This window comes from Ranitomeya variabilis, chromosome 1 (assembly GCF_051348905.1).
Source record: "Ranitomeya variabilis isolate aRanVar5 chromosome 1, aRanVar5.hap1, whole genome shotgun sequence".
In the NCBI taxonomy this organism is placed as follows: domain Eukaryota; kingdom Metazoa; phylum Chordata; class Amphibia; order Anura; family Dendrobatidae; genus Ranitomeya; species Ranitomeya variabilis.
This window is the reverse complement of record NC_135232.1, coordinates 647,936,130-647,963,543: the sequence shown is the minus strand read 5'-3', so window position 1 is coordinate 647,963,543 and position 27,414 is coordinate 647,936,130. Positions and strand designations below refer to the sequence as shown.

At 43.7% G+C, this 27,414-nt stretch overlaps 1 protein-coding gene across 3 annotated transcripts in view; it reads right to left on the bottom strand.

Moving 5' to 3' along the window:
- The window catches only part of COX16 (cytochrome c oxidase assembly factor COX16), a 143,861-nt gene that overhangs the window by 105,358 nt on the left and 11,089 nt on the right, over nt 1–27,414 (bottom strand). For all 3 annotated transcript variants that reach the window (XR_013215556.1, XR_013215557.1, XM_077262292.1), the window contains exon 2: nt 16,309–16,386. Coding sequence is in view for 1 of the 3 variants with exons in the window: in XM_077262292.1 (XP_077118407.1) it covers nt 16,309–16,386 (78 nt within the window). In the remaining 2 variants the exon portion in view is untranslated. The remainder of the gene's footprint in view (nt 1–16,308; nt 16,387–27,414) is intronic.

Here is a 27,414-nt window from a genome sequence, read left to right as displayed (position 1 = left end):
GTAGTCCAGACGAGAATGAATAAGAGCGACAGTAAGAGTCTTAGCAGTTTCAACGGTGAGAAAAGGTCGGATTCTGGAGATGTTTTTAAGATGCAGGTGACAAGAGCGAGTGAGTGATCGGATATGGGGAGTAAAGGAAAGTTTGGTGTCAAATATGACCCCAAGACAGCGGGCATGCTGCTTGGGAGTTATGGTTGAACCCTCCAGGGTAATTTCTATGTTGGGTAGAGTGAGGTTAGCAGAAGGGAGAAACACAAGAAGTTCCGTTTTGGAGAGATTTAGTTTCAGGTAGAGGGAGGACATGATGTTAGAGACAGCAGACAGACAATCCTTGGTATTTTGAATTAGGGTAGGGGTGATGTCGGGGGAAGAAGTGTATAATTGGGTGTCATCAGCATAGAGATGATACTGGAACCCAAATCTGCTGATTGTTTGTCCAATAGGGGCCGTGTAAAGAGAAGAGGAGGGGGCCTAGGACTGAGCCTTGCGGAACCCCGATAGTAAGGGGACGAGGAGAGGAAGAGGAGCCGGCAAAAGATACAGCGAAGGAGCGGTCAGAGAGGTAGGACGAGAACCAGGAGAGGGCTGTGTCCTTGAGGCCTATAGAGCGGTACACAGTGAGGAGGAGCTGGTGATCCACAGTGTCAAATGCGGCAGAAAGATCCAGGAGAATCAGCAGAGAGCAATGACCTTTGGATTTAGCTGTTATTAGATCATTAGAGACTTTAGTGAGGGCAGTTTCAGTGGAGTGTAAAGAGCGGAAACCAGATTGTAAGGGGTCAAGACGAGAGTTATCCGAGAGATAGCAGATTAGACGGGAGTGGACCAAGCGTTCCAGGAGTTTAGAGATGAAGGTTAGAGACAGGTCTGTAGTTAGCAGTGCAGTTCTGGTCCAGGGATGGCTTTTTAAGTAAAGGGGTTATGATGGCATGTTTAAATGAGGAGGGAAAGATACCTGAAGAAAGAGAGAGGTTAAATATTTTAGTCAGGTGAGTGGTGACCACTGGTGAGAGAGACTGCAGGATATGTGAAGGAATGGGGTCACTGTTGCAAGTTGTAGGCCGAGCAGAAGCGAGGAGCTTGGAAACTTCTTCTGAAACAGGCTCAAAGATGTCTTGTGAGCTTGAGGTGTGGCAGGGAAGGGGATACAGGCACTGAGGAGATTGCACTGAGATATCCTGATGGATGTGGTTGATTTTTTCTTAGAAATAAGTGGCCAGATCCTCACCGCTGAGGTTGGTGATGGGAGCCTGTACTTTAGGTTTCAGTAGGGAGTTTAAGGTTTCAAAAAGTCGTTTTGGATGTTGGATAGTGAGGTGATGAGGGTGGTGAAGTAGGATTGTTTGGCCAGATAAAGGGCAGAGTAATAGGTTTGGAGCATGAACTTATAGTGGATTAAATCTTCTGCTAAGAGAGATTTTCTCCACTGCCGCTCTGCACACCTTGAGCAACGCTGAAGAAAGCGTGTTTGCATAGTGTGCCAGGGCTGCCGTTGTCTGTGTCTGGTCTTTCTGCATGTAGAAGGAGCTGCTTCATCTAGGGCATTCTTCAATGTATTATTGAAGTGTGACAATGCTAAGTCTGGACAGGAGAGGGACGAGATGGGGCCTAAAGATGTGTGGAGATTGTCCACAAGCTGCTGGGTATTATGGTACGTGTATTCCGATAAGTGTGGTAAGTGGGGTTGTCCCGGGTGAGGAGACAATTCTTGACAGAGAAGGAAAGAAGGTTGTGGACCAAAAGCGGGAGAGGGGAGTTAGTAAAGTCGTGCAGCGAGCTGGGACGGGAGAAAACCAGGTCCAGAGTATTCCCGTCCTCGTGCGTAGGAGAATTAGTAAACTGTGAGAGGCCGAATGAAGAAGTTAGAGAAAGAAGATGAGAGGCAGATTGGGAGAGGGGATCATTGATGGGGATGTTAAAGTCTCCCATGATGAGGGCGGGGATGTCACAGGATAGGAAGTGGGTAAGCCAGGTGGCAAAGTGGTCTAGAAACTGGCGGGAGGAGCCTGGAGGGCGATAAACAACCGCCACTCGCAAGGAGAAGGGCTTAAAGAGTCTGATGGCGTGGACTTCAAAGGAAGGAAATGTGAGTGAGAGAACCGGGGGGGATGACCTGGAAAGCACATTGTGATGAAGGGAGCAAACCAACACCTCCACCCTGTCTGTTCTCAGGTCTCGTGGTATGTGAAAATTTCAGCCCACCAAACGAGAGAGCGGCAGCGGCGGCGGTGGTGTCTGAATGCTGGATCCAGGTTTCTGTAATAGCCAGAAGGTTAAGGGAATTAGAGAGGAAAAGATCGTGAATGTAAGTTAGTTTGTTACACACAGACCGTGCATTCCAGAGAGCACAGTGGAAAGCGATAGGAGAAGGCATGCACTGAATGTTAACAAGATTAGCAGGGTTTCTATATGCAGCTGGAGGAGAGTAATGTATGCTGGTGGAGGGAGGGCCAGGGTTAGGGGAGATGTCGCCTGCAACTAGAAAAAGGAGAAAAAACAGAAAGAGCACGTGGTGGGATGATTTGTATGAACGTTTTGAGTGCTGCATGGCGGTAGTGGCTGGTTTGGAGTGGGTAAGAAATGTCAGTAGAGCCTCAGAGTTATACATGGAGGGGTGGATATAGAGAGAGTGGCCAGAATGTGTTAAAGGGCGGGCGAGTTGCGAGAAAGCATAATTAAAAACAAATAAGCAGATTGATATGATCAATGCATAATGTGGTATGACTGACCAAGAAGCATGATTGTTTGAAAAACTTAAGCACCTTACCTGTCTCCTGCCCTGTCCAACTGCCATTGTCTAACTGCCAAGCACTTAAAATCTGTTGCACACGCGAACCCGCACGCGTGCTATCCCAGCCAAACTAAAAAATATATGAAATGGAGTGACTGCTAGCATCAGGAACCAAATGGTCACAATCAGCAATTAACCAATTAGCATAAGGCCAGAGCAGGCATTACTATGGAGGGTAAACAACCAATGCTGAACAAGGCCATAAAGCAGTGGGACAAAAGGAAAAAAAAAACAAATCATAGACTTGATCATACTTCATAACCCATCTTAAGTCTTAACCCCTTCCCGACATTTGACGTACTATCCCGTCGAGGTGGGGTGGGCCCCCATGACCGCCGACGGGATAGTACGTCATACGCGATCGGCCGCGCTCACGGGGGGAGCGCGGCCGATCGCGGCCGGGTGTCGGCTGCATATCGCAGCTGACATCCGGCACTATGTGCCAGGAGCGGTCACGGACCGCCCCCGGCACATTAACCCCCGGCACACCGCGATCAAACATGATCGCGGTGTACCGGCGGTACAGGGAAGCATCGCGCAGGGAGGGGGCTCCCTGCGTGCTTCCCTGAGACGATCGGTACAAGGTGATGTACTCACCTCGTACCGAACGTCTTCTCCCTGCAGGCCCCGGATCCAAAATGGCCGAGGGGCTGTATCCGGGTCCTGCAGGGAGCACTTCCGGGTCGGAGCAGGCTGCAGATGAAAGCTGCAGCCTGCTCCGATGAAAGTATGATCGCGGATCTGATAGAGTGCTGTGCACACTATCAGATCTGCGATCTGTGATGTCCCCTCCTGGGACAAAGTAAAAAAGTAAAAAAAAAAATTTCCACATGTGTAAAAAAAAAAAAAAAAATTCCTAAATAAATAATAATAATAAAAAAAAATATTATTCCCATAAATACATTTCTTTATCTAAAAAAAACAAACAAAAACAATAAAAGTACACATATTTAGTATCGCCGCGTCCGTAACGACCCAACCTATAAAACTGGCCCACTAGTTAACCCCTTCAGTAAACACCGTAAGAAAAAAAAAAAAAAAAAACGAGGCAAAAAACAACGCTTTATTACCATACCGCCGAACAAAAAGTGGAATAACACGCGATCAAAAAGACGGATATAAATAACCATGTTACCGCTGAAAACGTCATCTTGTCCCGCAAAAAACGAGCCGCCATACAGCATCATCAGCAAAAAAATAAAAAAGTTATAGTCCTCAGAATAAAGCGATGCCAAAATAATTATTTTTTCTATAAAATAGTTTTTATCGTATAAAAGCGTCAAAACATAAAAAAATGATATAAATGAGGTATCGCTGTAATCGTACTGACCCGAAGAATAAAACTGCTTTATCAATTTTACCAAGCGCAGAACGGTATAAACGCCTCTCCCAAAAGAAATTCATGAATAGCTGGTTTTTGGTTATTCTGCCTCACAAAAATCGGAATAAAAAGTGATAAAAAATGGTCACGTGTCCGAAAATGTTACCAATAAAAACGTCAACTCGTCCCGCAAAAAAAAAAAAACCTCACATGACTCTGTGGACCAAAATGTGGAAAAATTATAGGTCTCAAAATGTGGAGACGCAAAAACTTTTTTGCTATAAAAAGCGTCTTTTAGTCTGGTTTCACACTTGCGTTTTTATCTGCATGCGTTTTTTAAAAAAACCACATGTGTGAAAAAATGCATGTAAACGCGGTAAAACGCATGCGTTTTTATAGAAAAACACAAGAAAAAAACAAAAAACCCTAACCCTACCCCTAACCTGAAATACGTGGCACTGAAATACGTGGCACTGAAATATACGTTTATATACGTATATACGTATATAAGTGCCACGATATTTCAGTGGCCACGTATTTAAGTGCCACGTATTTAAGTGCCACGTATTTAAGTGCCACGTATTTAAGTGCCACGTATTTAAGTGCCACGTATTTAAGTGCCACGTATTTAAGTGCCACGTATTTCAGTGCCACGTATTTTTCAGTGCCTGAAATACGTGGCACTGAAATACGTGGCACTGAAATATCGTGGCACTGAAATATCGTGGCACTGAAGTATTTACGTGCCACGTATTTTTCAGTGCCTGAAATACGTGGCACTGAAATACGTGGCACTGAAATATCGTGGCACTGAAATACGTGGCACTGAAATACGTGGCACTTAAATACGTGGCACTTATGACTGTCAGAAAATGTTCAGTAAACGGTTAGGGGTGAGGTTAGGGGTAGGGTTTCAGGTAGAATTGGGGAGATTCCACTGTTCAGGCACATCAGGGGCTCTCCAAACGCGACATGGCATCCAATCTCAATTCCAGCCAATTCTGCGTTGAAAAAGTAAAACAGTGCTCCTTCCCTTCCGAGCTCTCCCGTGCGTCCAAAAAGGGGTTTACCCCAACATATGGGGTATCAGCGTACTAGGGACAAATTGAACAACAACTTCTGGGGTCCAAGTTCTCTTGTTATCCTTGGGAAAATAAAAATTTGGGGGGCTAAAAATCATTTTTGTGGGAAAAAAAATATGTTTTATTTTCACGGCTCTGCGTTGTAAACTGTAGTGAAACACTTGGGGGTTCAAAGTTCTCACAACACATCTAGATAAGTTCCTTGGGAGGTCTAGTTTCCAATATGGGGTCACTTGTGGGGGGTTTGTACTATTTGGGTACATCAGGGGCTCTGCAAATGCAACGTGACGCCTGCAGACCAATCCATTTAAGTCTGCATTCCAAATGGTGCTCCTTCCCTTCCGAGCTCTGTCATGCGCCCAAACAGTGGTTCCCCCCCACATAGGGGGTATCAGCGTACTCAGGACAAATTGGACAACAACGTTTAGGGTCCAATTTATCCTGATACCCTTGTGAAAATACAAAACTGGGGGCTAAAAAATCATTTTTGTGAAAAAAAAAATAATTTTTATTTTCACGGCTCTGCGTTATAAACTGTAGTGAAACACTTGGGGGTTCAAAGCTCTCAAAACACATCTAGATAAGTTCCTTAGGGGGGTCTACTCTCCAAAATGGTGTCACTTGTGGGGGGGTTTAATGTTTAGGCACATCAGGGGCTCTCCAAACGCAACATGGCATCCCATCTTAATTCCAGTCAATTTTGCATTGAAAAGTAAAATAGCGCTTCTTCCCTTCTGAGCTCTGCTATGCGCCCAAACAATGGTTTACACCCACATATGGGGTATCGTCGTACTCAGGACAAATTGCACAACAACTTTTGTGGTCTAATTTCTTCTCTTACCCTTGGGGAAATAAAAAAATGGGGGTTAAAAGATCATTTTTGTGAAAAAATATGATTTTTTATTTTTACGGCTCTGCATTATAAACTTCTGTGAAGCACTTGTTGGGTCAAAGTGCTCAACACACATCTAGATAAGTTCCTTAAGGGGTCTACTTTCCAAAATGGTGTCACTTGTTAGGGGTTTCAATGTTTAGGCACATCAAGGGCTCTCTAAATGCAACATGGCGTCCCATCTCAATTCCAGTCAATTTTGCATTGAAAAGTCAAATGGCGCTCCTTCCCTTCCGAGCTCTGCCCTGCGCCCAAACAATGGTTTACACCCACATATGGGGTATCAGCGTACTCAGGACAAATTGCACAACAATTTTTGGGGTCCAATTTCTTCTCTCACCCTTGGGAAAATTAAAAAATTGGGGGTGAAAAGATCATTTTTGTGAAAAAATATGATTTTTTATTTTTACGGCTCTGCATTATAAACTTCTGTAAAGCACTTGTTGGGTCAAAGTGCTCACCACACATCTAGATAAGTTCCTTAGGGGGTCTACTTTCCAAAATGGTGTCACTTGTTAGGGGTTTCAATGTTTAGGCACATCAGGGGCTCTCCAAATGCAACATGGTGTCCCATCTCAATTCCAGTCAATTTTGCATTGAAAAGTCAAATGGCGCTCCTTTGCTTCCAAGCTCTGCCATGCGCCCAAACTGTGGTTTACCCCCACATATGGGGTATCAGCGTACTCAGGACAAATTGTACAACAACTTTTGGGGTCTATTTTCTCCTGTTACCCTTGGTAAAATAAAACAAATTGGAGCTGAAATAAATTTTGTGTGAAAAAAAGTTAAATGTTCATTTTTATTTAAACATTCCAAAAATTCCTGTGAAACACCTGAAGGGTTAATAAACTTCTTGAAAGTGGTTTTGAGTACCTTGAGGGGTGCAGTTTTTAGAATGGTGTCACACTTGGGTATTTTCTATCATATAGACCCGTCAAAATGACTTCAAATGAGACGTGGTCCCTAAAAAAAAATGGTGTTGTAAAAATGAGAAATTGCTGGTCAACTTTTAACCCTTATAACTCCGTCACAAAAAAAAAATTTTGGTTCCAAAATTGTGCTGATGTAAAGTAGACATGTGGGAAATGTTATTTATTAAGTATTTTGTGTGACATATGTCTGTGATTTAAGGGCATAAAAATTCAAAGTTGGAAAATTGCGAAATTTTCAAAATTTTCGCCAAATATTCGTTTTTTTCACAAATAAACGCAAGTTATATCGAAGAAATTTTACCACTAACATGAAGTACAATATGTCACGAGAAAACAATGTCAGAATCGCCAAGATCCGTTGAAGCGTTCCAGAGTTATAACCTCATAAAGGGACAGTGGTCAGAATTGTAAAAATTGGCCCGGTCATTAACGTGCAAACCACCCTTGGTGGTGAAGGGGTTAATGACAAGTATATCATAGTTCTAAAAGAATATCCAAATTTGTCTCTTCAGAGAGGAAGAGGACCAGAACTCTAGCACCACCTATTGGAAGCAGCAATCCTAAAAGTTAACATAGTCTCTTTAACGAAACTTGCAATATGGCTTCGGATAAAAACCAAATCAGAATCTCAATTTGCAGACAGTGTTTCGGGGTGTTGCCTCTCATCAGTGCAAAGCATGAGATCTGATTTGGTTAAATGAGAGGTTCCGGACTGGGATCTAAGAGAGTGACAAACCAAGCCAGGCATGTCAGAGTGAGGAGACTTATAAGCTATGCATGCTCCTCTGGGAATTTCACAGAGTCTCCTCACTCTGACATGCCAGGCTTGACTTGTCGCTCTCCACAACGAGAAACTTTATCGGGGCGAGAGGCGCCCTAGCTATCCCTCTACTCCCTGTATTATTTCTTATGGTGAAAATGCTGGGGCCACTTAACTTGTTGAACTCCTGAATCGGCCTTACATTTGTTCCCCCCAGGGAAGTGGGGGAACAAGAGAGAGGACGTACAGGGATACATGAAATTCCAAAACACACAAATATGCACTCTCAGACAACAAAGAGGAACATATAAATAGGAGAGGGTGAGGATTTGCGCACAGCCAAAACACCAAGCAACAGTCACAGAACACTCCAAAAGCCTCTACCAACAACCGACATCTCTACTCCACACCAGGCCGTACATGACTAATGATTGCCAGAGGAGATGGAGATATATATTTCTCCCTGAGAGATAGGAGTGGCCAATACTGAACAGCTGGGATCATCCAAGCTGGAAAGCTTCAGAGACTGTAAACTGGACAGTTTAATCACAGTACTGCTAACGGAAACCTGCACTGTTTAAATATGAAGGAGACATGCTGCTAATCCGTGCAGGAGTAAGTGAAATCAGACTCTGCGGTCTTCTGGCCCCTTTGTTGACAGTAAACCCATGACAGTACATTCTAGTGTTTCTTGACAATGTATTATTCCATATTTAATCATGTCAAAACAAACACTTGAAACCAAATGGAAAGAAAAAAAATAATTTCAAATAAAAGATGTGATAATTGAAAACACAAGTGAATATGTTCTCTATCAGCAGTGTCTGAAGACAGGAAAAGCAGAATTTGTATGATGATATCAAGTGGAAAACAAATTGGATCATAAAAACAAAAGCTCACAACTAAATGAGAAGGCGCGTCGAAGTCAAAAACAAAAAAAACGTCTGCTCCGTTAACAATGGAAATAGCAACATTAAAAGGAAGGAACAGATGAGGTTGGATGATTTAAAGTGAATTCTCATCACAGACAACCCTATTTAATAAACACTATAAACAGGACAAAATTATTGGGAAAAGTGCCATAATCACTGAATTCAGGAGTTCATTCAGTCCCAAACATTTGGGAAAGAATGAGTCGTTCTAAAGAGAACACAGAATTCCAGCGTGGTCCTGTAGTAGGGTGGCACTAGGTCATGGGAAGGCATTTCATGAACTGTCACACTAGTAACACTCCTTTCATGTATAATAAGCTCTGGAGGCAGAGTCTCAGGGAGATCTCTGTCCGACCCATAGATCTTAACAGCTCATTTACATATTAAGTAAAATAAGGATTTCTTTGGAATAAGTCAACGGATCATAGATATCAAAGTATCATTTTATTCAGCTTCCTTTAATCTACATTCCCATGTAGAGGAGATAGGAGGGTTGATTCTACTGACAGATTCCCTTTATCATTAGCTCTCAACCTGTTTTCTTTTTTAAGATTATTTTTATCTTGTGCAGTATATGGAAAAAAATAAAAAACACACCACACAACCCAAAAAAAACAAAACAATAAATGCTCCTAAAACAAACGCTCTTAAAGAGGTTTTTCATTGATGACCTATCCTTAGGATAGGTGATCAATGTCTGATGGGTTGGGGTCCGAACAGCTGTTATTGGTGTCGGCTACAAGTACTCACTTGCTCAGTCTTCCGATTGTAGCCGCTGCAGTGTACGACTCATCCGCGTCCTATTCAAATCAATAGGAGACAGATGTGTAGTACTCCGCCCTGACCACTACCAGAAATGGCCAGCTCCGCAAGTGAGTACTTCCGACTGCCACAGATCGGCGGGGATGCCAGATGTCTGACCCTGGCCTATCATACACTGATGACCTATCCTAAAGATAGATCAATAGGTCAATGAAAAACGTAGTGGCCAACCTCTTTTATTTAGCAATGTAGGTAGGGTGGGGGGTGTTGGTATACTGTAGCTCCAATACATAGCACAATATGGGATCTCCTGGGTATCAATGATTCAGCAGTGTGCCACCCACTGTGGGTGAGTGCTTGCTCCCATTAAGGCACCTGAACCACTGATCCCACAAAAAGGATTTAGGCCACCTTCGCTGCATGTTTTGGGGTTGTCCAACCAGCTGCGAGAGATGCAGCCTTGGAGGCTCGAACATAGTATTCAAGCACGCCGAAGACACTCTTAGCACTCAAGCATGCTCGGATAACAACTTATCCGAGTACGCTTGCTCTTCATTAATGCTTATCTAAACTCTACTGCATTCATTAAAAGAAATGTATCACCAGGTTTTCGCTACCGCATCTGCAAGCAGCATGATGTAGAGCAGAGGTGTCAAACTGCATTCCTCGAGGGCCGCAAGCAGGTCATGTTTTCAGGATTTCCTTGTATTGCACAGGTGATAATTTAATCACCTGCACAGAATGATTCCAGCACCTTGTGGAATGCTAAGGAAATCCTGAAAACATGACCTGTTTGCGGCCCTCAAGGAATGCAGTTTGACACCTCTGATGTAGAGGCAGAGACCCTGATTCCAGAGATGTGCAACTTATGTAACTGCTTGATGCAGTTTTGTCAAAATCCCCATTTTACCTGCTGCAGATCTAGCAGCTCTCTGACTGCTCAGCTCTGCATAACCCCGCCCACACCACCGATTAGCAGCTTTCTGCCTATGCACATTGTACACAGAAAGAAGCCAATCAGTGGTGTGGATAGCGTTATAGAACTCATGAATATGGAGGACTTTATGGCAGCAGCTTTACTACTGCTGATAAAAACGGATTTAATCAAACCTGCAGCAAGCAGCCCAGTAAGTGACACATCTCTGGAATCAGAGTCTGTCTCTACATTATTCTGCTCTCAAATTAGGTGGGAAAAAAAACTGGTGATATGATTTTTTTATTTTTTTTTTTTATTTTAAATCTAACGTCCCATAAACTAAGTTGGAAGGTCGCACTGTTCAGCAAGATAAGACACCCACCCTACTGACCTGCCCGATGCAAGGCGGCCATAGTTCTGCAGCTGCCAATAGGCGTGCATATAACAGGATCTATAATTGAGGCGGCAGGACAACCTTTTCACATTCTCCCAGAAGAATAAAAGCTGAATTGGGTGACTTGCAAGATACATTGTAACAGACGTGCCCCTGACCTGATGCAGTGAGCCGGTGATGTTCGAGCAGTTATTCTGCATCTCGGATGACTCAGACATACACCTAAGCAGCCGACAGGAACGTGAGAGCAGAGCCAAAAGGAGACTGCGTACAGAATATTACAGAGCCAAGTATTTCATCTCCATCTCCTTGACCTAGATTTCCCAACTGCAGCAAGGCTTTAGCCGGCTGTGTAAACCTTATACATAAAGAACAGGTTTTGTCATCAGTTTTCCTTCAATACTTATTACAATGTAGACAGATTCACAGAACACATTTGTGCCTGACGTCTGTGACGGGTAAAAGAATTTTATGTCGCTTTTTATATAGTAAGGTTAAAACGAATATTAAAAAAATAATAAAATAAGAAATAATAATGCATGTTGGATAAGAAAGCCATTCTCAGGACACCTGCTGAATACTTATTCCTCAGCAACTCCCCGTTCCTTTAATGTGCACCAGTAAATAGAAAAGGCGATAAAACTAAGGAAAAACAGCGCCACCGCCTGGTGGTATGGCAATACTGCATCACTGGTACAGCTCTGATCATCAGCGGGAACATCTGGATAACTGCTTCCATCTTCGGCATTGAATTGGGGTTGTTTTCTTCTAAAGATCTTTCATTTTAACACTTCTGACAACCTTCAGGAAAAAGACTGACCTTGAAACTAGACTTGAGGAAACGCAGCTCTCTGTGGGTGCTGTACAGGCTCAGTGTGTATGAGCCCTAAGGATACAAGACGTGCTCTTCTACTATTCTACTCAGCCATTTATGTTGGTCTTTTTTTGCTGGCACTGACACTGTTTTCTGCATTGTGGCATACCGTCATGGCTGATAACATTGGCTCCCAGAAAATGAAGTACTTTTATTCCAGAAAATTATTGCAATTACATTTACTTCCCTCCTGTGTATGGAAACAAAAAAAAAATGGCAAATTGGAAATAATATCACAAAACCCCAAAAACGTGGCAGACCAAATTTTTGTCACCTTTCTAAAATCAGAGCTAAACAACTTTGCTTCAAGCATGTGATGCGCATTCAGACTCACCTGTGGCAAGTAACAGGGGTTGGCAATATGAAAATCACACCTGAAACCAGATAAAAAGGGGAGAAGTTGACTCAAACTTTGCATTGTGTGTCTTTGTGTGCCACACTATAGCATGGAGAACAGAAAGAGGAGAACTGTCTGAGGACTTGAGAAGCAAAATTGTTGAAAAATATCAACAATCTCCAGAGGTCTTGATGTTCCTTTGTCCACAGTGCACAACATAATCAAGAACTTTACAAGCTAATCTCTCTGGACGGCAGAGAAAAATTGATGAAAGGTTACAACACAGGATAGTCGATAAGCAGCCCCATTGAAGTACCAAAGAAATTAAAGCTGTCCTGCAGGCTCAGGGTGCATCAGTGTCAACGCGGACTATCCGTCAACACTTGACAAAAATGAAACTCTATGGCAGACCAAGGAGAAGCCCACAGCTGACAGATATACAAAAGCTAGGAATGCAGTTTGCCAAAATCCTTCTGGTAAAGAGTCATGTAGTCATGTGGACAGAGACCAAGATAGATCTGTTTTGGTAAAGTAAATCATTCTACTGTTTACAGAAAATGGAATGAGGCCTACAAAGAAAAGAACACCTACCTACAGTCAAATATGGTGGAGGTTCAAAGATGTTTTGGGGTTGTTTTGCTGCCTCTGGCACTGGGTGCCTTGACTGTGAGCAATGCATCATGAAAACTGAAGAATACCAGAAGGATTTTGGTCTCAATATAGTGCCCAGTGTCAGAAAGCTGGGTTTGCCTCCTAGGTCGTAGGTCTTCCAGCAGGGCAATGACCCCAAACATACTTCAAGAAGCATCCAGAAATGGATGGAAACAAAGCGCTTGAGAGTAGTGAATCCGGACCTAAATTCCATTGAACACCTGTGGAGAGGTCTTAAAATTTCTGTTGGGAGAAGGCGCCTTCACATATGAAAGATCTAGAGCAGTTTGCAAAGGAAGAGTGGTCAAAAATTCCAATTGAGGTGTAAGAAGCTTGTTGATGGTTATAGGAAGCGATTGATTACAGCCATTTATTCCAAAAGGGTGTGAAACCAATATTAAGTTGATGGTGCGAACAATTTTGCCCATCCCATTTTTGGAGTTTTGTGTGAAATAATGTCCAATTTGCCCTTTTTTCCCCGTTTCTTGTGTTGCTACAATACACACAAAGGAGATAAACATATGTATAACAAAACATTTTCTGGAACAATTTCAAGGGTGCCAACACTTTCGACCATGACTATCTCAAATTTATGCGGATATAGATACGGACCTGTCAAAAACTGAACTCCTCGTGTTTACTCCCTCTACTAACCTACCTTTGCCTGACACTGTGTGTGGTTTCACCATTACTCCCAAGCAACATGCCCGCTGCCTTGGGGTCATACTTGATTCCGAGCTTTCATCCACCCCCCCCCATATCCGATCACTGGCTCGCTCTTGTTATCTGCACCTCAAAAATATTTCTAGAATTCGATCTATTACTTTCGACTCTGTAAAAACTCTTACAGTTTCTCTTATTCATTCTCGTCTGCACTATTGTAACTCTCTACTAATCGGCCTCCATCTTACCAAACTCTCCAATCTGTCTTGAATGCTGCAGCCAGGATCATATTAATCACCAACTGTTACACAGATGCCTCTACCTTCTGCCATTCATTACACTGGTTACCCATCCACTCCAGAATCCAGTACAAAACTATTACCCTCATCCACAAAGCGCTCCATGGCTAAACACCACCCTACATCTCCTCCCTGGTCTGTCTACCACCCTACCTGTGCTCTCTGTTCTGCTAATGATCTGAGGTTAGCTTTAGTGATGAGCGAGTATACTCGTTGCTCGGGTTTTCCTGAGCACGCACGGGTGGTCTGAGTATTTGTAACTGCTCGGAGAATTAGTTTTCGTTGCCTCAGCTGCATGGATTTACAGCTGATTGACAGCTTGATTACATGTGGGGATTCCGTAGCAACCAGGCAACCCCCACATGTACTCAGGCTGGCTAGCAGCCGTAAATCATGCAGCTTTGTCAAAAACAAAATCATCAAGCAGTTACAAATACTCGGAGATCACCCGAGCCTTATCATCCTCAATAATCAGAACCTCCCACTCCCGTCTCCAAGACTTTTCACGTGCGGCACCAATTCTTTGGAATGAACTACCCAGGTTAATACGATTAATCACCATTCCCCAGTTTTAAGCGTGCCCTAAAAACGTATTTGTTCAGATTGGCCTACCGCCTCAACCCATTAACCTAAGTATCCCTGTGTGGCCCATTCAAAAAACTTAAACCATAATCAAGTTCCTCGCATCATGTTCTCATACACTTTATGCAGTTAATAGCCCTCTGTGTCTGTACTGTTACATACTTGGGCTGATAACCGGTTCACATGAACACCCAATCCTTACACTATGGTTGGTCCGAACAATGAAAGTGCTGTTACCATCCACCTTTCATGTCTCCCCTTTTCCTCATAGATTGTAAGCTTGCGAGCAGGGCCCTCATGCCTCTTGGTATTTGTTTTGATCTATGTGTTGTAGGGGTTGTACACGCTCAGGTGCGGCGGGTGACACTCAGGAGACACGTTCCATTAAAAGTTCACAGGGTTTATTGCTCCATAAACCACATAGCAACAGGAACAACAGGTAAACAGTCTCCGCTCTCTCAGGTCTGTGGGCACACAGACTGTGCTATGTCCAGCACGTAGGCTCTCCAGCCTAAATATGGCCTCTGTGTGTTGTTCAGGACGTCTGTCCCCACGTGGAACCGTCCAACACACAGGCCACTCTGCAGTATCCAGCCAGGACACATGGAAGTGTGTCCACCCTGACAGACTCCCACACACTCACACCATGTGCTATATACACCTCCTTTACATAGGTGTAACCACACCCAGGTACCTGTCACATGGCCAGTCAGGTGAGCTTCACATCACCACAGGTCCTTCCACACAAAACCATCTTAGGTGTTCAAACATGTCTCATTGGCTGGGTTTGTAGGTGGCTGGACCCACCCGTCTCTCCAATCACCTGGAAGCCTTCCCAATGTAAACAAATCCCTCTGCAGTAGATCTCCTTGAGCAAAACATACCCAGGCTTCCATCACAGGGCCACCCACCTCTGCGATACATACCGTCCATTGATCACATGACCAGTCGCTATGCCACAGTGTTTATTGTTTTGCTGTAATGTCCATTGTATGTACAAGTCCCCTCTATAATGTAAAGTGCTGTGGAATATGTTGGCGCTATAGAAATAAAAATTATTATTATTATATATAGATTCACAACCCATTTAAAAAGGGAGTGTATCAGTTCCAAGATCCGTATAAAAGAAAATCACAGGTCCTTGTGGTGGGTCTTCCTCTTCAAGGAGCCCTACATTGGAGTTAAAAATCGACTGTACAGTTTTGGAGAAAGCCAGCAGTTTATTAATATAGGTCCTTGGAGCACCATGGAAAGGGCCAAATCTTCTAAAGAACCCATTCCCCCCACAGTTTATACAGCTAGGTAAGTGCTGTCAATCAATGCAGCAAGAGGTGAAACTAGTAAGTGAAAATGTTGGAAAGTCTTCCTTTACAGTCTTTTGGTAAGCTTGGTCATATAGCCATTTTGGTCAAATTTGAGTTACAGAAAACTGTAACAACCAATTGGCCACCTAGGTACTGTAACTCCCATATTGTGGCCATACACCTTAGATTCCTCCAGATCCACTCATACAAAGGTCTGAGTAACCCTGGATTTGGCTTAATTCCCTATGAAAATAAGGATCGGGCATATCGAAATCCAAAGCACTGGTCCTACTTGGCCAATCGAGCTGAAGTCTGCAAATTTGGCCACCCAAGTCATACTCTAATAACTTCTTCTGGTTAAAGTTTGTTTTGTTAAAACAGATTGTGCTTTGCTCACTCTTCCCAGGTCTAGTGCAGTCTATCAGGGAGTTCAGTGGTTCAGAGAGGCACTTGCTGTCAACTTAAGCAGAGCAGCTCATCTCTCCGATTGACTGCAGCGCTGTCTTTGTGGCGTTAGTGCTGCAGACAATGACAAACACCAGGAGCAGTACCGGAGACTCAGTGCTGGATCCAGTGAGGGTGAATACAAATTGTTGTTTGTTTGTTTTTTTAAAAACAAACTGCAGCCAGGAGATGTGGGGTTCCAAAACTGGGGGAAAAAACCCTTTTTTGTCAAACAGTGCATACCTCTGGAATAACATAACCAGGCTGGGAAACTAGGGGTGATAAGCCCTGTGTGATCTGTGACAGCAGTTTGAGGGTAGCGCCCTACATAGTGATCATCATTAATGATTTTTTCAGTGCTTCTTTACTTACTGTATTTTTTAGCTTCTGAACATCATAACGAATTTGAGTAAATTCTCGGAGTCCAAAAGAACCGCCTACGACCAGCAGCTGCAAGCAAAGCAAGAAGAGGGTAAATTTATAATACGCCATAGTACATGGATTTACAAAACATAGTGAGATCTGTAAATAACGTATTAGTAAAAAAACTGATGAGGAATAGGAAGAGGAGTGCTGGGACCCGGCACTTGGTTTCTCCTACTCACTACAATGGGATTGATTGGTGAGTAGTGCATTTGGTGAAGGAGAGCGAGGCTGGATGGGTGTTCGGAGGAAGAACTTGGTGCTTTGGAGAGCTAGCCTAACAATATATTAAAAAAACTGCAATCTTCGATATACAAAGCAAAGGGACACCTACAATGACCCTCAGTAAAGATGAGCGAACATGCTCAGATATGGTGTTATCCGAGCATGCTCCGGTGATAACCGAGTGTCTTCGGCGTGCTCTAATATGTTCTAGTCCCCGCAGCTGCATGTATAACAGCTGTTCGACAGCTGCAACACATGTAGGGATTACCTGTTTGTAGGCAATCCCTGCATGTGTTGCAAATGTCAAACAGCTGCGAGCCATGCAGCCGCGGGGACTAGAACATATTCGAGCATGCCGAAGTTACTCTGTTAGCACCGGAGCATGCTCGGATAACACCATATCTGAGTAGGTCCGCTCATCACTACCCGCTAGCCTTTACTGGGGCTTGGGAGAAGGAACTGGGTAGTGAAATTTCAGAGGAGGATTGGCAAAAAGCAATCATACTTGCCATGCTCAGTAGAAAAACGAAGATTATACCTAGATGGTACCATTGTCCCACTATGCTACATAGGATCTTCCCCTCTGTGTCGGACTTGTGCTCGCGGTGCAGCCGGGTCCATGTTACATGTATGGTGGAAATACCCATTGGTCTGTGCGTTATGGAATTCAATTTTCTCACTGTACAATAGTCTCCCCGGTAGCAGAGTCGCACCCTCTCCCCAAATAGGCAGCATGTTAGGAAACTGGCCCCTTCTGATCATCTGCAGCGGTGGCTGGTATAAACAATAGAATTAAAAATCTGCTCATTCTTGATACCAGAGAGGAGTTTGAATTTGTAAAGTTGCTTTTTTTTTTTTTTTATAAGCAACTTTACCCTCTTAACAAGAGAAAAGAAGACCCTTTCAACAGGAGCACAGCAACCTGAGCACAAGTTTTATTATTTTCTCCTTAAGAAATAAAACTTTATAAATCTTCAAATGATGCAAGATCCCTTGCTAAGAACATCAGCTGCACCCTGAAGGAAAAAGTAGGAGACTACATCTGTCGGATATATCCCCAAACCACCTGTTTAATCTTGTAACAGTGCCCTGCGAAGACATGGAAGAATGAGCAACTGCATTAATTAGGCACCTGTTTCCAGCAAAAAAACTGTGGGGTCATGAAAAGACTATGGGGACCAGGGTTACAAAAAAAAAAAAAAAAAAAAAAATCATGTTACACAGCTCCTTACGTTTCTGTGTAGTTGCCTATCATGTCAATCACACGTCCCATGTTCTCGTACGAGTGCCATTTGTAGTTTCATGATAGTCTATTCGGCCATTCACATTTCTGTAATTTTTTGTGGTCCACAGGAAAAACAAAAAAAAAACCCAATTGGGCTGCAGTCTCAGATGACATCAGTGATTGTTGGATGCATAGAAACTGAAGGGGCTAGGTTCCAGTGCACACTTGTGCAGAGAAGAGGGAAAGAGAAAAAAAAAAAAAAAAAACACAAAAATGAAATATTTCTTTGTGGAAGTTTTCTGGAGTTTCAATCTGCTACTCGTCAATTGTTTTTGCATAGTTTTCAGTGGAGAGCTCAATGTCAGCATGGACAGTGCATGTACTAGGAGTTGTTGTAATTTGTAAACAATAATAATAATAATAAATAAAAAATGACATACCAAATCTGTAATAACTGATGCAGGATTTGCAGATGTGTTTTTTGAAAAAAAAAAAATAATAATGTTAAAACTTTTATCAAGTGCATTGACCCCAGAAAGTACTTAGAAACTCCCCAATTTTTTTTGGGTTTTACAGATTTCAAAACAAACAACTATACAGCAGGCGACACAAGTCTCCTGCTAAGTAGCCCTGTAAAAATCAGCATGGGACACACTTCTGAGCAGAGATCATGCCGGAGTGAGGAAGAATGTACGTTTTGTATATTCTTGGGAAACAGACAACTGCTATAGGGCACTGGTCACAAAATCTGCAGTATCCCCGAAAAAATGGCAACCGTGCAGTAAAGATTCTGATCTCTAGCCTCACTGACTGTAATAAGCAAGAAATGCTCAAGACAGGTCCAAGGAACATGACTTAGATAAGTATTCCAGACTTAGCACACGTTCAGTATTTTACATTAGTATTTGTAAGCCAAAACCAGGAGTGGGTGATAAATACAGAAGTGGTGACGTGTTTCCATTATACTTTTCCCTCTTGTTTTGACTTGCAAATACTGATGTAAAACACTGAACATGTAAATGTGGCATTAAAAAAGGGCATATGTCAGGGAACATAAGTTCTTTGGTTAAATTGATAACATTTATTGATATACCTAAAAGTTCTGAACATTGCTACGTTTGCTCGATTTCAGATCCTCTCTCACAATCCCAGAAGATCCACTTTTTCTGATGTTGGGGCACAGCTTACTCCTCGGCTTTGGCACATGACAACTGATATGCTTGAAGAGGACTGGCTGTCTGGAGCTTTCTCTGAACTCAGGACAGTGCGTTGATACAAGTCACCAACACAACGGAAAAGGGGAGCTGTCAGTACCATGAAAGAAGGCCAGAAACAACTGAACTGAAATATATTAGGTGCGTCTCATAAAATTAGAATATCATCAAAAAGATAATTTATTTCAGATCTTCAATACAAAAAGTGAAACTCATATTACATAGTCATTACAAACAGAGTGATTTATTTCAAGTGTTTATTTCTGTTAATGTTGATGATTATACGAACGGTAATAAGAACTACCGCAATCTTTCCAACATAATACCCGTGCCCCTGATGCCCACCCTCCTGCTCCCTCTCTCTGGAGCACTCTGGAATTCCCGCTCAATCTGCAATAAGCTTCATGTGATTTATGACCTTTTTCTCGCTCGCAATTTTGCCTTCCTTGGCCTCACAGAAACATGGCTAACTCCCTCTGACACTGCCTCCCCCCGCTGCGCTGTGTTACGGCGGCCTCCACTTCACCCACACCCCTCGTTACGGCAACAGACATGGTGGAGGAGTGGGTCTTCTCCTTTCTTCTAACTGCACCTTTAACCCAATCCCACCTCTACCCTCCCTTATCCTCCCCTCTTTTGAAGTCCACTCTGTCCGCATCTACTCTCCCTCCAACCTCCAAGTGACCGTCATATATCTACCTCCAGGCCCAGCCACTGCCTTTATTGACCAATTCTCCAACTGGCTTCTTCACTTTCTCTCTGCTGACATTCCCACCATCATCATGGGTGTCTTCAACATCCCCACTGATACCCCTCAGTCAACAGCCTCCAATCTTCTGTCCCTTACTTCATGTTTTGGACTTACTCAGTGGTCCTCCGCAGCCACCCACACAGACGGACATACACTAGACCCGATCTTCACCTGTCTCTGCTCTCTATCTAACTTCACCACCTCCCCTCTCCCTCTATCCGACCACCATCTGCTCACTTTCTCATCCCTGTCCTCCTCACCGGTCACCCATGTCCAGCAACATGCGCACCCCCGCAGAAACCTTGCACACCTAGACTCCCACACACTCTCTGACTATCCTACCACTGGCATCCATATCCTCACTCCAAGACACAGACACTGCCACTGCTTTCTACAATGCCACTCTCGCATCAGCTATTGACACGGTCGCCCCTCTCGTTCATGGCAGAGTGCGACGTATCAATAGACAACCCTGGCACAATAACACCACTAAAAAGCGCCGGCAACTGTCCAGGGTTGCAGAGCGGCATTGGAAGGAAACACCTTCGCAAGACGACTTCACTGCATTCAAACAGGCAACACTCGCGTTTAAATCTGCTCTCACCTCTGCTAAACAGGCCTATTTCACAACCCTCATATCCTCCCTATCCTACAACCCCAAACAGTTATTCAAAACCTTTAACTCCCTCCTCCGCCCCCCATTGCCCCCTCCAACCTCCCTCATCTCTGCTGAGGACTTTGGTCGATCTTATTTTTAAAGTGTGTGGCAAACAAGGCAAGATATCAGAAAAAACAGCGCACAGCCATAAGAATATACAATTTAGAGGGTGCAAATAGCAGTAATAATAACACAGTAAAAGAAGAAAAAGACACTGCTATATAAAGAAATGCACACCATCAATATCATATGAACATACAAAACACTTTATTGGTATAAGCAATAAAAACATTTAAAATCAATACGTCACTACGGACCATCTGGAATATATATATATATATATACACACACACCCAATAGTATCTAGCCTGTCAATGAATAACATTTACTTAGGCAGTTATAATAATAGCATCCTGCCTAGCGGCTCATGGGGAATCTAAATAACCAAAAAAGCTCCCATGTGCATAGTGGGACCTGAGTGGAGCTATAAGGGCATAGTGCCCACAGCAAGATGCAACCCACCTATGTTGAAACGGGCTGAAGTGTCCAGGGGGCCGAGTGGACCGTGACCCCACGCGTATCGCCTCCCGAATGAGGCTTCGTCAGGGGAAGTTCCCAACCTACCAATCAACAGTGTATATATACATGCATCATTAATGTCTTAGGCACCTACCGGTGTGTCAAAAACTCGTAATCCAGGGGTGGGGCTAACGCGTCACTCCCCGCCGGAAATGACGTGCCCCACAAGGCATAGCGGTGAAAGACGCAGAGCGCCTGCGTACATAAGGGATAGATACCGGAAAATAATCGCGCATGCTCAATGCGAAGTAGGGAGAAGCGCACTCAAGAGTATAAAGTGTGCGCCGCTCCAGCGCACGTACATAGGACAATAGACCTATAATTGGATCGCATCTGCATCGTAATAACCAGGAGGGCATTATCAAGGATGACATAATTATCCAATAGGAAGCAACAATCATGAGGGATAGAATGGTGTTGCGATAATACGTATGCATACCCATGAAATCTCAGCCAAAAACCGCCAGAATAAGCGGTCCAATCGGATAAACTCATCTGCATGACCGCAATAATAGATGAATAAATTAGCGCACATATAAGATTGCATAATAAAAAAGACAATAATACAGATGTGCCCACATATAAGTGGAATAAGCGACCCCACTGTGTATACCTGGGCATAATTCCCGAGTACACGCAGATGGGGGGGGCAAAAACAAAGTTAAAAATGATGAAAAATAAACAAATAAAGGGGCCCCTTTATACCAAGTACCGATTCAGCAATTGAATATGAAAAAAGAGTTTTTCTAAGGAATAACATGTATTAATGCTTAAATATGGATCCAGGGGGTGTGTGGAACAGCCTAACCAATGTCCCATATGTCACCATACCACACACCATGGTCACCAACTACATACAGGCACCACAACAGCTCCCCAAAGATACACATAGTCACATCATCTCTGTACAGTCACGACCATATATACCCACCACATGTAAACCACATGTATACACAGTACCACCCAGGTCATGTAACCACGGCACAGTTTCTCATATCACCCTAAAAGGGGGGGGGTTCAAGCGTACATCATACACCACCATAATTCAATAATAATGTAAAGTAATCCATATTATAAATATTTATTTATTGCTCATAATATATCAAAATGTGAATAAAAGGTCATAATATACTTCCCTGAACAGACATTGTATTATACCATACTGTCCACTAAAGGTTCTAAGATGACCTAATAGACAATTCTCTAAGACCAATAACAGTGAAAAATATTGGAATAACGGGAGAGTACTTTTAAGAGAAAGAGAAGGCCCATATATAGTGTCAGGACCAAAAGGGGGGCTCATGAATTGAACCAACCCATCCCAACAAAAAAGGCCCTGGGAACCCGTGTCCAGGACCGCTCACTTGGGTCCGTCCCACATATCAAAAGCACATGTACTATATCCATCCCCATGAGCCGATCAGGGTCGTCTAAGTTACCCCCCATGAGCCAAAGCCAGACCATATAGAACAAAATCAATGTTATAAATTCCATAGAGAGTCCTAAGGCAAAAAATCCCAAAAGAAGTCCATACACAATGTATACTTGGTATATATCCTGGGGCCCACATATTCATCCATTGTCGCTTCCACTCCACATGATACGAGATGTTCCAATAGTCACATATATTTGTCTCTCATTGCTTCAACTCCACATAATACGAGATGCTGCAGTAGTCCTCCAAGTCATGATTTTAACCAAGGAAGCCGGTGAATAAAAGCTCTTCATTTAGACCTGTAGGCGTGACAGATCCCAAATTAAAAATCCACCGCGATTCAACTTGAAGTAAACGTTTCTTAGGGGAGCCCCCCCTCTCTGACATAGAAACTTTTTCCAGTCCAATCACCCGTGTATTAACTACACTGCATGAATGGTATGCTAAAAAATGGGCCGCTACCGGGGTCAGAGTCTTACCTTTCATTGGATGCGCTTTATCGATGACATTTTGATATATTATGAGCAATAAATAAATATTTATAATATGGATTACTTTACAATATTATTGAATTATGGTGGTGTATGATGTACGCTTGAACCCCCCCCTTTTAGGGTGATATGAGAAACTGTGCCGTGGTTACATGACCTGGGTGGTACTGTGTATACATGTGGTTTACATGTGGTGGGTATATATGGTCGTGACTGTACAGAGATGATGTGACTATGTGTATCTTTGGGGAGCTGTTGTGGTGCCTGTATGTAGTTGGTGACCATGGTGTGTGGTATGGTGACATATGGGACATTGGTTAGGCTGTTCCACACACCCCCTGGATCCATATTTAAGCATTAATACATGTTATTCCTTAGAAAAACTCTTTTTTCATATTCAATAGCTGAATCGGTACTTAGTATAAAGGGGCCCCTTTATTTGTTTATTTTTCATCATTTTTAACTTTGTTATGCCCGGGTATACACAGTGGGGTCGCTTATTCCACTTATATGTGGGCACATCTGTATTATTGTCTTTTTAATTATGCAATCTTATATGTGCGCTAATTTATTCATCTATTATTGCGGTCATGCAGATGAGTTTATCCGATTGGACCGCTTATTCTGGCGGTTTTTGGCTGAGATTTCATGGGTATGCATACGTATTATCGCAACACCATTCTATCCCTCATGATTGTTGCTTCCTATTGGATAATTATGTCATCCTTGATAATGCCCTCCTGGTTATTACGATGCAGATGCGATCCAATTATAGGTCTATTGTCCTATGTACGTGCGCTGGAGCGGCGCACACTTTATACTCTTGAGTGCGCTTCTCCCTACTTCGCATTGAGCATGCGCGATTATTTTCCGGTATCTATCCCTTATGTACGCAGGCGCTCTGCGTCTTTCACCGCTATGCCTTGTGGGGCACGTCACTTCCGGCGGGGAGTGACGCGTTAGCCCCGCCCCTGGATTACGAGTTTTTGACACACCGGTAGGTGCCTAAGACATTAATGATGCATGTATATATACACTGTTGATTGGTAGGTTGGGAACTTCCCCTGACGAAGCCTCATTCGGGAGGCGATACGCGTGGGGTCACGGTCCACTCAGCCCCCTGGACACTTCAGCCCGTTTCAACATAGGTGGGTTGCATCTTGCTGTGGGCACTATGCCCTTATAGCTCCACTCAGGTCCCACTATGCACATGGGAGCTTTTTTGGTTATTTAGATTCCCCATGAGCCGCTAGGCAGGATGCTATTATTATAACTGCCTAAGTAAATGTTATTCATTGACAGGCTAGATACTATTGGGTGTATATATACACTCACTGGCCACTTTATTAGGTACACCTGTCCAACTTCTTGTTAACACTTAATTTCTAATCAGCCAATCACATGGCGGCAACTCAGTGCATTTAGGCATGTAGACATGGTCAAGACAATCTCCTGCAGTTCAAACCGAGCATCAGTATGGGGAAGAAAGGTGATTTGAGTGCCTTTGAACGTGGCATGGTTGTTGGTGCCAGAAGGGCTGGTCTGAGTATTTCAGAAACTGCTGATCTACTGGGATTTTCACGCACAACCATCTCTAGGGTTTACAGAGAATGGTCCGAAAAAGAAAAAAAATCCAGTGAGCGGCAGTTCTGTGGGCGGAAATGCCTTGTTGATGCCAGAGGTCAGAGGAGAATGGGCAGACTGGTTCGAGCTGATAGAAAGGCAACAGTGACTCAAATCGCCACCCGTTACAACCAAGGTAGGCCTAAGAGCATCTCTGAATGCACAGTGCGTCGAACTTTGAGGCAGATGGGCTACAGCAGCAGAAGACCACACCGGGTACCACTCCTTTCAGCTAAGAACAGGAAACTGAGGCTACAATTTGTACAAGCTCATCGAAATTGGACAGTAGAAGATTGGAAAAACGTTGCTTGGTCTGATGAGTCTCGATTTCTGCTGCGACATTCGGATGGTAGGGTCAGAATTTGGCGTAAACAACATGAAAGCATGGATCCATCCTGCCTTGTATGGAGCATCTTTGGGATGTGCAGCCGACAAATCTGCGGCAACTGTGTGATGCCATCATGTCAATATGGACCAAAATCTCTGAGGAATGCTTCCAGCACCTTGTTGAATCTATGCCACGAAGAATTGAGGCAGTTCTGAAGGCAAAAGGGGGTCCAACCCGTTACTAGCATGGTGTACCTAATAAAGTGGCCGGTGAGTGTATATATGTATTGGTTGTCCAGATGGTCCGTAGTGACGTATTGATTTTAAATGTTTTTATTGCTTATACCAATAAAGTGTTTTGTATGTTCATATGATATTGATGGTGTGCATTTCTTTATATAGCAGTGTCTTTTTCTTCTTTTACTGGCAAACAAGGCAAGTCTTCATTGTTCAACCACCACAACCCCTTTGTATACCAGACCAATGCCCAAACCCCATAACCTCCCTCTCCAAGATCACTGAAGGAGGGCTTAATTGTCTCCTCTCCAAATCGCACCTCACCACCTGTGCACTTGACCCCATCCCATCTCCTCCCCAACCTTACCACCACACTTATCCCATCCCTAACCCACCTCTTCAACCTATCACTAACTTCAGGCACCTTCCCTTCTGCTTTCAAACATGCCACAATCATGCCTATCCTTCAAAAGCCAATCCTCGACCCAACAGCTATGTCCAGCTATCGCCCAATATTGCTGCACCCATTTGCTTCCAAACTCCTGGAGCAGCACGTCCACGCTGAACTTTCCTCCCACCTCTCATCTAACTTGCTCTTTGACAATCTACAATCTGGCTTCCGCCCCCATCACTCCACTGAGACAGCCCTGACCGAAATCACTAATGACCTACTTACAGCCAAAGCTAACGGGCAATACTCTGTACTCCTCCTTCTAGACCCGTCCTCTGCTTTTGACACAGTTGACCACTGACTCCTACTACAGGTCCTCTCCTCCTCTGGCATCAAAGACCTCGCCCTATCCTGGATCTCCTCATACCTTTCCAACCGCACATTCAGCGTCTCCCACTCCCACACTACCTCTTCATCCCACCCTCTCTCTGTTGGAGTCCCCCAAGGCTCTGTTCTAGGACCCCTACTCTTCTCAATCTATATACTTGGCCTGGGACAACTCAAGTCCCATGGATTCCAGTAGCACCTTTATGCTGATGACACTCAGATCTACCTTTCTGGCCCAGACGTCACCTCTCTGCTGTCCAGAATCCCGGAGTGTCTATCAGCCATATGCTCCTTCTCCTCTTGCTTCCTCAAACTCAATGTGGACAAATCTGAACTCATCATCTTTCCTCCATCTCATAGATCTTCCATACCTGACCTATCTATCGCAAATAACAACATCACGCTTTCCCCCGTACCGCAAGTCTGCTGCCTCGGAGTAACCCTTGACTCTGCCCTGTCCTTCAAACCGCACACCCAAGCTCTCTCCACCTCCTGTCGCCTCCAGCTCAAAAATATCTCCAGAATCCGTCCTTTCCTCAACTGTCAATCTACTAAAATGCTTGTGCATGCCCTCATCATCTCCCGCCTTGACTACTGCAACATCCTTTTCTGTGGCCTCCCTGCTAACACCCTTGCACCTCTCCAGTCCATCCTTAACTCTGCTGCCTGACTAATTCATCTCTCTCCTCGCTACTCCCCCGCTTCCCCCCTCTCCAAATTTCTTCACTGGCTCCCATTCCCTCAGCGTATCCAGTTCAAATTACTAATACTGACCTACAAAGCCATCCATAACCTGTCTCCTCCATATATCTCTAAACTAATCTCCCGATATCTTCCCTCACGTAATCTCCGGTTCTCCCAAGACCTCCTTTTCTTCTCCACACTTATCCGCTCCTCACCCAACCGCCTTCAAGACTTCTCCAGAATATCCCCCATCCTCTGGAATTCTTTGCCTCAACACATCCGACTATCAACCACATTCGGATCCTTCAGACGGAACCTGGAAACCCATCTCTTCAGGAAAGCCTACAGCCTACACTGAAGCTACCGCCTCACCAACACCGGAGCTCCTACAACCCTCAACCTATTGTCTTCATCCCCACCATCCTGTAGAATGTAAGCCCGCAAGGGCAGGGTCCTCTCACCTCTGTATCAGTCTGTAATTGTTAGTTTGCTTACTTTAAGTGATAACTGTAATTTGTATGTAACCCCTTCTCATGTACAGCACCATGGAATCAATGGTGCTATATAAATAAATAATAATAATTATGGCTTACAGCCAATGAAAATCCAAAAGTCTTTATCTCAGTAAATTAGAATACTTTATAACACCATCAAGAAAAATGATTTTAAAATCCGAAATGTTCAGTAAATGCACTCAATACTTGGTTGGGGCTCCTTTTGCATCAATTACTGCATAAATGCGGCGTGGCATGGAGGCGATCAGTCTGTAGGGCACTGCTGAGGTGTTATGGTAGCCCAGGTTGCTTTGATAGTAGCCTTCAGCTCATC